We start from the raw sequence: 15,386 nt of genomic DNA, 5'->3' as shown, positions 1-15,386 counted from the left end.
TTAATTGAAATGGTTTTGAATTTGAAAACTTTGATAAACATTGGAAGGCAATTTGGGTTTACAGAAATGCACGCCTAATGTCACTGTGGTGTTTAATATGTTTCAGAACAAATTTATTTATTTGTTTGTTTGTTTATCTATGTATTTATCTATCATTCCAGATGATTTTTATGTATGTCCTGATGAGTAAAAAGTTCTATATCCCAAAAAGTATTCTGTCTGCATGATTTTTGTTAATGAAAAATACATTTGTATTGACATAGGATAAATAAGTGCATAATTGATGCTATCAGTATAGAGAAGTGTCTAATGCTATGCATTATACTAGACTAGTTTTCCAGGAAATTGCCAGACATGGAAATTTGCAAGAAGACGAAGGAAGTTAACACCCCACAGGTGGAGACTAAACAGAAAATAGATCCTCCAGTGGCTGCTGTGAAAATGTCAATTTTATAAACCCTTGGTAGAGACTCAAATATAATCTCAACACTTCTAGTCTTCAGACATCAATCTTATCACCTAAAGATGAGAGATAAGTAGCTAGGTAGACAGAAAGGAAGACAAACAGATAGATGATAGATAAATAGATAGATAGATAGATAGATAGATAGACTGGTGCAACTATTATAAGATTAAATAGCAGGATGCATTATACAAGGGGTTGTTTAAGGCAGCATAATACTGCTGCTTTTGTTGATTATTAATATTTTAGGGAATTAAACAACTGTATTGCTTTTTGTCTCATGGTCCTATATTTAGTGAATAGAAGACCCATTCATACCTTAACGGGACACTGAACCTATTTTTTTTATTTTGTGATTCAGATAGAACATGCAATTTTAAGCAACTTTCTAATTTACTCCTCCTATTAATTTTTCTTCGTTCTCTTGCTATCTTTATTTGAAAAAGAAAGGCATCTAAGCTTTTTTTTGTTCAGACCTTAGGACAGCACTTTTTTTATTGGTGGATTAATTTATCCACCAATCAGCAAGGACAACCCAGGTTGTTCACCAAAAATGGACCGGCATCTAAACTTACATTCTTGCATTTCAAATAAAAATAACAAGAGAATAAAGAAAATTTGATAATAGGAGTTAATAAGAAAGTTTCTTAAAATGTCATGCTCTATCTGAATCACGAAAGAAAAAATTTGGGTTCAGTGTCCCTTTAATATGTGGACCTGTGGTGTCTTTATGCAATAATGCAAATAAAAATCTAGTGTATAATGTCCCTTTAAAGGAATTCACAATTCAGACAGATCCTTCTAATTTAAACAGCTTTATAATTTGCTTCTATTATCAATTTTGCTTTGTTCACTTGGTATCTCTTGTTAGAGAGTAAAATAAGGTACGCTCATAAGACCTTAGGAGCATGCATGTGTGTTTAAAGTTCTATGGCAACAGTGTTTGCAACTATGTATAACATTGCTATACACATTGTTTCAAACACTGCTGCCAGTTGGCTAAAGACACATACATGCTCCTAACTTCATCTATGATTACTTAACAAATTATATCAAAAGAACTAAGCATAATTGATACAGGTAGACAACCCTTTATCCAAACTGCTTGTGATTGGAAAAAGTTTGGCTTTGGAATAGTTTGGATATTGGAAAACATCCATCTGCAAAATGGGGCAGTTTGGAGATGGGATGAAGCCAAGTGTAAGCAACAATATCTTACGTCATTTAGACAATATTTACATGTCATGATACAGCTTATACATGCAACCTAAAGGCAGTTTTATATCATTTTTAATACTTTTGTATACATAGTACCCCCCAGAAAGATAGTACAGTACTGCAATCAGAAAGGTGTTGTTTTAAATTAATATAGACTGCTTTGTCTTTTTGTGTTCTAAAATGCCAATAATTAAGAAACAGTTTGTGAAGATTGTGACTTACAGGCAGGGAAAAATAGTAATGTTTGATAATTTTATTTTCAAAAAAATAATAAAAATTTTTGGATTTCAGAATAAACATGGATTTTGCATTTTCAGCTTTAATTTCGTACATGGTGTTGCAGTTTTGGTAAATCAAATTTCTTCTTCCTTTACAAGCCCAGCTCCTTGTGGAAACTGACACATTCGGTAGCCAAGTCCGGATCAAAGGAAAGGAGACAGAATTTTACCTATGCATGAATAGAAAAGGCAAACTTGTTGGAAAGGTAAGTTTACTACCTACGTCAATTTGTATCATTAAATTTGTAGTGAAGCCTTTTACTATCAAAGCCAAGATAGTATAGTGTGTAAGTATGATGATTAAATTGATGACAGGAGAGTGAGACTGTCCCATTTTGGATCCTCTTATATGTTAAAGGGATATTATAATAAAAAAGATATAATCTATATGAAAAAGTGATATAAAATTATTAACTAATTAATAATTAATAATAATTAATAATAATTAAATTAATAAACTAATACATGAGTATTAGTGTTGTACTTCCTACTTTTGCTTCTTGACTGATAGAAACTTCCTATTAATAAACAGTAGCAGATGGATATTTCATAGTAATACTGGCTAATTGGTATAGTTGGTAGTAGGAAGTAGCCAATGATCATTAGCAGGACATACACAGTTGACATATTACATTTTGTTTCAGACAACAAAAACAAAAAACAAAAACAAAACAAATCATATGTTACTCTTTTTTAGTACAATGTTCCCTTAAATAAAATTGAAATGGGAGAAGGATCCACATGAGTATGTATTGTAACTGTTATTAAAGTTTATTGATAAACTATAATTCCATAAATCTTTACTGTTTTATTAATACTTTATGTAAATGTATTAGCATGATTTTATATGCATGTGATCCATTTAAAATGTGTAGCTACTTTTAAGGCCTCTATGGTATGTGTCAAAGGACCTGACCAGTGCCAGACAATCTGATTCACTTGAATAACCACAAATTAAGCCTCAGTCTTCACAGGGAATACATATTACCTTGGAACAGATTCACAATGAAAAGGCTGAAATTGCCTGTGTTGATGGGGAATACTAAATTAAGAGAGATTTAATGAATAATGACTTTGATAAGTAGTTTTATTAAGTAAATGCATTTTAGAATAAATATTCTATGTAGGCTTGTGATAAGCAACCAGTAAATAGACAAAAGCAGTGTGTGACTCAAAAAAAGCCTGAAAGCCATAAGGTAATAGCTCAGTTTACCAGGGTAGCATTTACTTCGGTAGTAAAAAACCTGCAGTTTCATATTCAGTAAAATAAAGCACATACATGTTTACAGAAGACAGTGGTCTTTAGAGCATACAATTATATCTACTGTAGTTTGCATTGCATTTAACAATCCTAAATGTGTTTCAAGTACTAAAATGAAATAAAATTCAAGATTTATAAAATAAGTATTGGTTCCCATTTATGAATATATATATATATATATATATATATATATATATTTATATATATATATATATATATATATATATATATATATATACGTTTGTATATGTGTATATATATATATATATATATATATATATATATATATATATATATACTAGCCCTAAAGTCCGTGTACATGGGCCATTTTCTACAGTGCAGCGGTCCCACGACCACTCCCCCATCACGCCCGATCCCGGCCACGCCCCCCCTCCCGTACACCCTCTCTGCTGTCTGATCCTCACGGTGGTCACTGCTTATCCTTCCTTACAGACAGGTATGTTTTTCTTGCGAATGACTGCATTGGACAAACATACCTGGCATTTTATAATATAGGATATTTATTGTTAAAATTGATCGGTTCAGTCAAAATTCGCCAATGCAGGCATTTGGTTCGGACGAATATTGGATTTCAGACCTTAATCCATAACATTAAAATAGAACTACAATCGTCGCACCATAAACCGTTGTTATGGCTAGGCTGGATAGCGGCGGTAAAAATGTCAATTTTTCCTAAATTCCTGTATTTATTTCAAACATTACCTATAGCACTTCCACAATTGTACTTTAAAGAAGCACAGGCATTCATTAACAACTTTATATGTGACGGATCTAGGCCTAGAATGTCTGCTTCATTAACCTATAGACCAAGGGAACAGGGAGGTCTGGGGGTGCCTCATCTTCTACTTTATTATCAGGCTGCACAACTAGTCAGGATATAGAATTGGCATAGAGGCTGGAGAGACAAGCAATGGGTTAGTATAGAAGAAACACTAACAGCTTCTACTAATCTGGGCAGTTTGTGCAGACTAACCAAAGAAGAAAGGAAAATAAATAAAAATAAAGATCCCCTAACACACGTGACTCTTACAACTTGGGATACAATTTTACGTAAGAACATTAACATATCATCAATACCATCTCCCCTTACACCACTTATAGGGAATCCTAACTTAATACTATATGGACAAGGAGTAGACATAGAGGAATCTACATCCTAGATAAACATTCCTTTTTACTCAATCATACAACAGGAGAACATTAAACCTTTCTTAGATCTCAAATCAGAATTGAATCCTCCTTTCCATTATTAGCTTTCATACTTTCATACTTTCAAGTAAGAGACTACTTAAATTATCACAAACTTATATCACACTTCACTAGACAATTAACAACATTTGAGAAATGTTGCACCACAGGTTTCCCACTTAGGCCTCTATTTATCAAAAAGTCTGGCGGACCTGATCTGACAGTGCGAATCAGGTCCGCCAGACCTCGCTGAATACGGAGAGCAATACTGGTGCAACACGGCCCCCTGCAGAATTGCGGCCAATCAGCCGCCAGCAAGGGGGTGTCAATCAACCCGATCATACTCGATCGGGTTGAATTGCGGCGATGTCTGTCTGGCTGCTCAGACCAGGCGAACAGGTTATGGAGCAGCGGTCTTTAGACCGCTGCTTCATAACTGGTGTTTCTGGCGAGCCTGCAGGCTCGCCAGAAACACAGGGCCTCAAGCTCTATCAGGAGCTTGATAGATAGGCCCCATCCTCTCAAGATTTTATAAATTACTACTTGAACCTAATTCTAACACACCACCTACATACATCAGAAAATAGGATGAAGACCTTCACATTTCCCTTACACCTAATGAGTGGAAACAAATAGTGACCAATACCATTAAAAGCTCTAGATCAGTATTGACAGTAGAAACAAATATTAAACTTCTAACAAGATTGTATCTAACACCACATATATTGCATCAAATTTATCCAGAGGTATCAGACAAATGTTGGAGAGGATGCAACAAAAAGGGAACTATATTACACATTTGGTGGGAGTGGGAGTCGGAGCAGGTAAAGGAATATTGGGAGTTAATCCATAAAATAGTTACAACACTGCTCAACCACCAAATCCCAAAAACACCTAAGATATATCTACTCAACAGTAAAGTAAATCTTCCGTGTCAATTCAGAAAAGCAGTTTTCAGGATAATTAAAAATTGTGCAAAAAAATGAATTCCAAGATATTGGAAAGAATCACAAGCACCTACTATACAGGAATATATCTCTTTAATAAACTATACATTACAATTGGAACAAATACAATATTCTTATTTAGGGAAAGGCGCTTTCTTTGCCACAATGGAACCATTTTGGTCTGAGGAGAAAGCTAAACTGATTTTACACAACCATAAGTGAAACTTCCCTCACATAGCCAATAAATGAATTAGTGGGGTTGGGTTAACAAACATTGGGTATGAAAAACCACATGGACAATGACAAATCTATTTCAGAAGGATAGAAACTGATGGAGCCGGGGAGCCGCCACTAGGGTAAAAAAACCCAAAAAACATAGGTAACACAGAGATATAACATAGTAACAGAAATATGTAATAATAAACATATGTATACATTACAGCTATTATTAAGGATTTGCTTCTTAGTGCGAAGAATAATATATTGTTGAGAACTAACATGAACCATTTTTGTAATCTTAACTTTTCTTTAGTTGTAAATTGACTTTACTTAAGTGCAATCTATTTAGCATTAAAAGTTGATGCTTACATATAGATCAAGAAGATTTGTAAAATACAACATTTTATTGTTTATTGATGTCAAGTTTTTACAAAATTCAATAAAAAAAAAAATATATATATATATATATATATATATATATATATATATATATATAAATAAAAAAGAACATACAACTCCTGTATGACTAAAATTCAGAATTTAGTGCCTGACCGCTGTCGCTAACATCAGTCATAATACTATTGTAGGCTTTGACAGGGGACGATGGACAAATTCATTTTAAGTCCCCCTGTACATCATTACAAACAAAGAAGCTTATTAACCAAACAATATAACTCATCATTCCAATAATGTATTTGGCTGTTCGTATGTTAAACGACTCGACGAATCAGCAAAATCCTGACCAGTTTGCATTCATCTGTATACACATCTCTAATATGCAAGAGCAGAAAAATATCACTATTTGTTTATTAGTGAGGGGAGGAAAGATACTTCTCCAAAAATGTTATTTCTTGACCACTGCAGTTTGTTACACATCCAGGACTAGTTTGCTAGTGGAAATTTCCATCCATGTATATATACATATATCAAGCATTGGTATATTAAAATGTCATCAACATGTAACATATGGGGTCTGTCAATCATCTAACATGAGATCACATAGGATGTAGATGCTGAAAGACTACAATACAGAAAACCTTGTAAACACGAGGAAAAAGTTCACTGAAATTTGTGTAGTATGCTCCATATTCTAATGTCCACAGCTAGAGGTGAATAAAAAAAAACAATAAAATATTTTGAAATGGGATTATTTTTGTAGTTCAGTTACCATCATTGCCATTTTTTCACTTAGCTTGACTGTTCTGATTATTATCAGTTATTTGTAGAGCGCCAACAAAGTCCTCAGCGCTATAAACATAGGAATAATATGCAAAGGTAGCATCCAGTGCCCCTCATCACCTTTTTCTACATAGCATTTAAGAGACAAATGCATAGAGGGCATTGTTGTAAATTACCTCTCATGAATGTGATCTACGAAACAGCTGGGTTCATAGGCTTACATGCTAAGGGGTTTTAAGGGAATGAAAAGGGAGGAGGAGAGAAAACTGAGGTAAGAAAGGTTAGCATTTTAAAGAACTTAAATTATTTTAGCTTCAGAATGGTTTAAAAAAATAAAGTTACCACTGGAAATCCAAATAAAAAATAATCTGAATGCTGGATATTTTGATGAACTCTCTGTCTATACATTTGGTTCACAGGGCAGAATTTTTAAAGGACCACCAAATATAGAAGAATTGAATAATTAATAAATACAAAATAAAATGACAATGTAATAGCACTTACTTTGAATTTGAAATGAACAGTAGAATATTTTCTAGCAAATTTTAAAATTAGTCCATTTTACACAACCCTTGTATCATATGACAGCCATTAGCCAATCACTAAATGTATATACTGTGCAGTTTTGTGCATATAAAACAATGTGTACATTTTGATCATTGAAGTGTATTCAATTTTTTTTTTTTGCATGCTTTATCTGAATTATGACATTTTGATTTTTGTAGCCATTTGAAGCCAGAGCATAGAAAAGGTTTTCAGAGATAACGTTTATTCTTACATTTTAAACTACCTCTGGACATATAAATATCTACTTGAAAGTACAAGAGGCATATATCATAACTTCTTCATCCTCAATTCTAAATTAAAACAAAAATAGACCTTTATGTGTAATTTCTTTTAATATTGTGTACATATATTTACTATGTACATTATCAAAGACAGGAGATACGTCTTTTAACACAGTTATTAAAAATAAATATTTTTTTAAATGATATAGACAGTTTTCCATATACATGGCAGGGATTTAGCATGGTGTGCCTACCCTCTTGTGTGTGGTTCATTAACACGAAAAAGAGCTACAAGGAAACAGATCCTTTCTCTTTTTTATTTCATTTCCTATGACCTTACACAGCTTAATCCCAATTTTGCTGCTATATAACATTTGACTTTGTTCTTCTTAAGTCTGTAATTTGGAGTTTCTCTTTGCAGTGGAAAATCTGCTTTAAATTTATTTATTTCACCTACCCATGAGGGTTCATTTCTCTCATTTGTAACATCTAATTGTGCAGTCATTATAAATCCTGAGTGCAGGCTTAAAGGGAAGGAAAAAGAAAATAACCCACAAGGAATAAACTAACTCTTTAAAACGTGTTTCTGATTATTGAAATGGTGTTAATTAGGAGTTGTGCATGCATGGGTCCAGATTTTGAGATTTTTTTTTTCACTTTGGTAGTGGAATTAAATTGTGTTTTTCTTTGAATAATGTGAGTTTTCAAATTGTAGATAAATTAGGTTTTCACCTTAAAAATCCTTGTGAATTTATGTAACAGCTATTTTCATTAGGGTTGTATTTAAGTGGCGGCAGGAGTTAAAGGGACATAAAAATTAATTTAAAAACAATTCTAGCAGGAGATAGGTCAACTCATTTCCTGCATCTCTGTAATAGCAACAAGGTGTTACGACACTAAGAGGTACGTTTAGACCTAACAGTGCTTATTTCTAGTCACATGGGTTAATTAATAGTATAATATTTATAAGTACAGTACTGCTGTGATGCTTATAATGTCTTTCATTGGTGTAAGAAATACAGTTTTTGTTTCTAAAGAAATGTTGCTGAAATCTACCAAAAAGCTCTAATGGATTTAATGAGTTCAGGTACGGCAGGATTTAAAAGTAAATTCAAATTGCAATGCCTCAAAAATAAATTAATTAATGAAAACAAAACAACATTGCAAAATAAAGTAATTATTTGCTATGCTTCCATTGCTATAAAAAATCTTGTTTTGGTGTAAAAATTGTCATAAGAGAGGTTGAAAGTTATATTCTTTTACCTAAGTATACTGCAAAACATTGCACATTTCCTGACCTTGCTACATACAGTATTTTTTTTAGAATAATAAAAAAATTATTGCTGATTGGCCACAATTCAGGGAGATATAATAAACATACTCATCAGCAATCATTAATACATTTTAAATCCCTATAAAAAATTATTTTGCATGTAAATATTTTAAAATTTGTTACTTAAAGGACCAGTTAGTCAACACAGTAGAGTTGCATAATCAACAAATGCAAGATAACAAGACAATGCAATAGCATTTAGTCTGAACTTCAAATGATTAGTAGATTTTTTTTTCTGACAATTTTAAAAGTTATGTCTATTTCCACTCCCCCTGTACCATGTGACAACCATCAGCCAATTACAAATGCATACACGTACCATGTGACAGCAATCAGCCATTCACAAATGCATACACGCTTATTCTTGCACATGCTCAGTAGGAGCTGGTGACTCAAAAAGTTTAAATATAAAAAGACTGTGCACATTTTGCTAATGGAAGTAAATTGGAAAGTTGTTTAAAATTGCATGCTCTATCTGAATAATGAAAGCTTACTTTTGATTGAGTGTCCCTTTAAAGGGACATGGAACCAAATTTTTTCTTTCATGAATCATATAGCAAATACAATTTTAAACAACTTTCCAATTGACTTCTATTATCTAATTGGCTTTATTCTCTTGGTATACTTTGTTTAAAAAGTAGCGATGCAATACTGGGAGCTAGCTGAATGCATCAATGAGCCAATAACATTAGGCATATTTGTGTAGCCACCAATCAGCAGATCCTGAGCCTAGCTAGGTATCATTGGAAATATTTTTTTTAATCACATGATCTATCTGAACCATGAGAGGAAAAAATGTATGTTTTATGTCCCTAATTGCTGATCGATCTATCTATCTATCTATCTATCTATCTATCTATCTATCTATCTGTCTGTCTGTCTATCTATCTAAATCACTTATATCCCTTTAAAAAATTATGGTCTTCTGTTATTAGGAACATTGGAATTTAGGCCTGAGTAGTTGGTATCAAAAATTGGAACTGGTTCAATTTCAAGATTGCACAGTACCAGTAATCTACTGCAATGGAAGACTAAAATAAAAATGCCTGTCATGTAGGGCATTATCCTTTGATAAATGAGTTCAGGAAACAACTCTGTAAACCTAGTGAACCATTAGTGGAATATTTGCCATTTATAATTAAACTATTTGTATAATGTGGATACATCATAGTTAGTTCTCTAGCAGCAGGTAGATCTTATGATGCTCTCCAATAAAAGATTGATTTGTTTTTCAAACATCTCTAATTATGGGAACTCCCTGGGTAAATAAAATCTCTTCTCAAGGAAGGGACTTACAAGAAAAAAGGGTGGTCACTCTAAACTGTCAGATCTCTGTAAAATCTGACGATTAACACTGTTTTGATTACTGAAAAAGATTTAATTATAGACAGATGGATACTAGGTCCAATTCCGGTTCAGTAAATGTGGAACTGGGAAGTGTAGTTAAAGAATATGTCAAGAACTCAAATTCAGTAATAGGAAATGTTTGCTGCAGAAGGTCAGGAAACATATGCGTGTGGAGAGAGAGGCAGCTTAAATACATCACAAAGGAACAGTAAATGAATCAGATAGTAGGTCATACATTAGGCAATTACCTTGTATTAGGTGTTAGAAGTTTGCTACTCCTTACAAGCGAGTCATTGGATAAGGATAAGCTTAACAGCTCACCTAGAACATTGCAGATGTTTTATGGATTTACAATCCTTTATTGTCATTAGAGCCATCCAATAGATGAACAAGTGAATTATGTGATTTTTTTAAATAAATAAAAAAAGTAGTTAGGCAATGTAAATAAAACTTAATTCATTATAAGACAAAATTAAATCTAATGATTATGATCCAGGGCTAGATAGCTATAAATAAGGCTATCTGTTGCCTACGTTTTTTGGAGGTTGATAAAAATTAGGAAGGGAAATTGTAGCTAGCATTTGTTATTTCAACTAAAAGAGAGCATTGCAATATGTTATTTTTTAAATGTGGTTTCCTGTTCTGAATAAACCAATATTATTTTGCCAGCCTTCCAAAGGTGTCTCCCTCTCAATTGTTTCTCAACCATGGTCCTCAAGTATCTCCAACAAGCCAGATTTTCATTATAGCTGAACCAGTGCACAGGTGAAATAATCAGCTGGTGGTTGAGAGCAGGTTAGTAACCATGGTGTTACTGATCAGCTGATTACTTCACCTGTGCACTGATTCAGCTTTAATGAAAACCTGGCCTGTTGGAGAAACTTGAGGACCGCAGTTGAGAAACACTGTTCCACTCCACCAATATGTCTTGGGCAGTTGTCTTTTAAACCAGAGAGAATTAGTAGTAGTAGTCTAAGTAAAGTTAAAACAATTAAGTTTAGCTTTTTTTCCTCTTCATTTTAATAATAATAATCCTTAACCTCTTGGTTAGTAAAGAGGGCTTAGATGCATGGCAAACCAATGTGTTGCAGCACTGCCTAGCAGCTAACATGTAAAAATCTACTTTTAATCTCTGTATGTTTTTGTATTTTGCTTCAAATAATTTGGATTTTCTTAATTAATAACATTTTATTTCTGTAACTGTATGTAATTGCCCTTTCATTATTCTTAAAGTTATATGAAACCCAAATATTTATTTTGTGATTCTGACAGAGCATACCATTTACAAAGTTTCCAATTTACTTCTATTATCAAATTTGCTTTGTTCCTATAGTATTCTTTTATGAAGAGATACCTAGGTAGATGTCTGGAGCACTAAATGGCAATAAATATTGCTGCCATCTAGTGCGCTTGCAAATGGGTAACATTCATGTAAAACTGCTGCCATATAGTGCTCCAGAAATGGGTGGCTCCTGAGCTTACAGTACATCCCTGCTTTTCAATAAAAGATACCAAAAGAACAAAAAGAAATTGACAATAAAAGTAAATTAGAAAGTTGTTTAAAATCACACACTATCCGAATCATGGAAGAAAAACAATTATTTCATATCCCTTTAATAACCCCCTCCCCATTAAGTTTACTTGTCAGGAAAGCACAAGTATGTTTCCTCACATGCATTTCTCATTTATTTTATATATTTTCATTAAAGGGACAGTCAACACCAGAATTTTTGTTGTTTTAAAAGATAGATAATCCTTAATTACCAATTCCCCAGTTTTGCATAACCAACACTGTTATATTAATACACTTTTTACCTCTGTAATTACCTTGTATCTAAGCCTCAGCAGACTGCCCCCTTATTTCAGTTCTTTTGATAGACTTGCATTTTAGCCAATCAGAGCTGACTCCATTGTAAATTCACGTGCATGAGCTGAATTATATATATATAAGAAACACGTGAACTAATGCCCTCTAGTGGTGAAAAACTATCAAAATGCACTTAGATTTGAGGCAGCCTTCAAGGTCTAAGAAATTAGCATATGAAACTCCTAGGTTTAGCTTTCAACTAAGAATACAAAGAGAACAAAGCAAAATTGGTGATAAAAGTAAATTGGAAAGTTGTTTAAAATTACACGCCCTATCTGAATCATGAAAGTTTTTTGGGGACTTGACTGTCCCCTTATAGATTGAAACACTAAGATTTCCCCCACATACTGCTATTAAAGGGATATTAAACACTTTGGGCCAGATTACATCCAAAATACAAGCGGTATGGAACACAGATTATGTCAAAGGGATATGAAAGAGTGCTTTTAAAAAAAATAAAAAAAATAAAAATACACTGTATATATAATTATATATATATATATATATATATATATATATATATATATATATATATATATATATATATATATATAACAATGAAACAGATTGTTGTATTTCCATTTAACCTATACAGTATAATGCCTACTGTATTATAATGTGTGCTACAATATTCATGTTAGATAGTACAGGTGCAATCTTTCTCTCATATAGTGGATTTCTATAAGGGCACACACTAAAATATATGTTAAATAAGGATTCAGCTTTAAGCATATGGAAAGCAAAACAATAACAGTTAATACCTGGTTATAACAAGCAGTAACGGTTAATACCTGGTTATAACAAGCAGTAACAGTTAATACCTGGTTATAGCAAGCAGTAACGGTTAATACCTGGTTATAGCAAGCAGTAACAGTTAATACCTGGTTATAACAAGCAGTAACGGTTAATACCTGGTTATAACAAGCAGTAACGGTTAATACCTGGTTATAGCAAGCAGTAACGGTTAATACCTGGTTATAACAAGCAGTAACGGTTAATACCTGGTTATAACAAGCAGTAACAGTTAATACCTGGTTATAGCAAGCAGTAACAGTTAATACCTGGTTATAACAAGCAATAACGGCAGTGGCGTATTTAGGTTTTGTGCTGCCCTAGGCACTTAGAATTCTGCTGCCCCCTCCCCCCCCCCCTCTGTTTTAGGCCATTTTTGGGCATACTATTTTTGCTAAGGAAATAAAAAAAAATTTTGTTTGTTTTTAAAAAACACTTGCACACACGCATACACAGGCACACACAGACACATAGTCACAGACACATACGCACACACTAGTTTGAGCTCTCCTGCAATAAATCACACTTGGTGCTTTGCTTGCTGAATATACTATATCATGTTCCCTTCTTTTACCTCTATATATGTTGAATAATTTGCTGGTTAGGGCTAGCACATTGTGTAGCAAAAAGGCCCAGCATGAGTTCTGTGTAGTTCTGTGTCCTGTAACACACAATTATTTATATAATTGCAGACTATTTATGGGCTATATAGTGTGATAATAGACTAACAATGACATGAGCTGCCAGTCTTTTGGGTACTGCAAATATATGATATTGCATACATACCATACATGCCCCTTTAATTTTCAATCAAGCAGGTGCACGAAGACTGCACACAGGAGTATACTCTTATACACTGTATACTCGTTCTGGGCTCTATAGTGTCTGATAAAAAGATAAATATCATGAGTTGACAATCTTGGAGCACTGCAAGCTTATGACAGCACATTCATACTATCCACGTGCTTAAAGGGACATTATGGTGCAATATGAATCGTGTAAAAAAATCAGACCAGATAAAGCAACATTGTATTATCATGTCATTTTTTTTTGGCAGTTCAGAGATGTTCATATTACTGAAAATGATCTCTTCCACTGTCCTCGGTTTTGAATCCTATACCGGCCAATGTCGCCTGTCGTACGTACATACGCAGTCTCTTCCGGCTCTCACTGTGCGGCTGCGTGAATCATTTCTCCCACGTCATCGATTGCCTTTGTTTAGGGGAGTGTCGAGCTCGAGTGCTGTGCTGATGCACCGGAGAATAGGAAAAGTCGATAGTAACAACTGTCTCCTAGCAACCAGGCAGTTCGGCAACTTTCCTGCCACGCGTACACATTCTCAGTGTGTTTCCATCGCCTTGTACCATTTCTTCCATAAAATAAATTATTTTAAAAGGTATAAAATCCATGCCCAAATATCAGTCACTTGGGACAAATGCCGCCCCCCAAAACTTGTTGCCCTAGGCACCGGCCTTGTTGGCCTTTGCATTAATACGCCCCTGAATAACGGTTAATACCTGGTTATAGCAAGCAGTAACAGTTAATACCTGGTTATAGCAAGCAGTAACAGTTAATACCTGGTTATAGCAAGCAGTAACAGTTAATACATGGTTATAGCAAACAGTAGCAGTTGATACCTGGTTATAGCAAGCAGTAACAGTTAATATTTGGTTATAGCAAGCAGTAACAGTTAATACCTGGTTATTGCAAGCAGTAACAGTTAATACATGGTTATAGCAAACAGTAGCAGTTGATACCTGGTTATAGCAAGCAGTAACAGTTAATACCTGGTTATAGCAAGCAGTGACAGTTAATACCTGGTTATAGCAAGCAGTAACAGTTAATACCTGGTTATAGCAAGCAGTAACAGTTAATACCTGGTTATAGCAAGCGGTAACAGTTAATACATGGTTATAGCAAACAGTAGCAGTTGATACCTGGTTATAGCAAGCAGTAACAGTTAATACTTTGAATATAGCAAGCAGTAACGGTTAATACCTGGTTATTGCAAGCAGTAACAGTTAATACCTGGTAATAGCAAGCAGTAACAGCTATTATCTGGTTATATCAAGCACTAACAGTTAATACTTTGGTTATTGCAAGCAGTAACAGTTAATTCCTGGTAATAGCAAGCAGTAACAGTTATTATCTGGTTATAGCAAGCACTAACAGTTAATACTTTGGTTATAGCAATCAGTAACAGTTAATACCTGGTTATAGCAAGCACTAACAGTTAATACTTTGGTTATAGCAAGCAGTAACAGTTAATACTTTGGTTATAGCAAGCAGCAACAGTTAATACTTTGGTTATAGCAATCAGTAACAGTTAATACCTGGTTATCACAAGCAGTAACAGTTAATATTTTGATATCAAAAACACTAAATGTGAAACCTGTATTTTTTAACACTTATCTGATGATATGAAATAGAAGCACAATGAGTGAGCTATTACTGCTTCTTATTGGAAGTATAGGTGAACTGAACT

At 33.7% G+C, this 15,386-nt stretch overlaps 1 protein-coding gene across 1 annotated transcript in view; it reads left to right on the top strand.

Moving 5' to 3' along the window:
- Positions 1-15,386, top strand: part of FGF18 (fibroblast growth factor 18) — a 223,944-nt gene that overhangs the window by 185,773 nt on the left and 22,785 nt on the right. The window contains exon 4 of the mRNA XM_053716165.1: positions 2,059-2,165. Within this exon, the coding sequence (XP_053572140.1) occupies positions 2,059-2,165 (107 nt within the window). The remainder of the gene's footprint in view (positions 1-2,058; positions 2,166-15,386) is intronic.

The sequence above is a fragment of the Bombina bombina genome, chromosome 6 (assembly GCF_027579735.1).
Source record: "Bombina bombina isolate aBomBom1 chromosome 6, aBomBom1.pri, whole genome shotgun sequence".
NCBI lineage: Eukaryota > Metazoa > Chordata > Amphibia > Anura > Bombinatoridae > Bombina > Bombina bombina.
The sequence above is the reverse complement of the archived record's forward strand: the minus strand, read 5'-3'. Positions and strand labels throughout refer to the sequence as shown.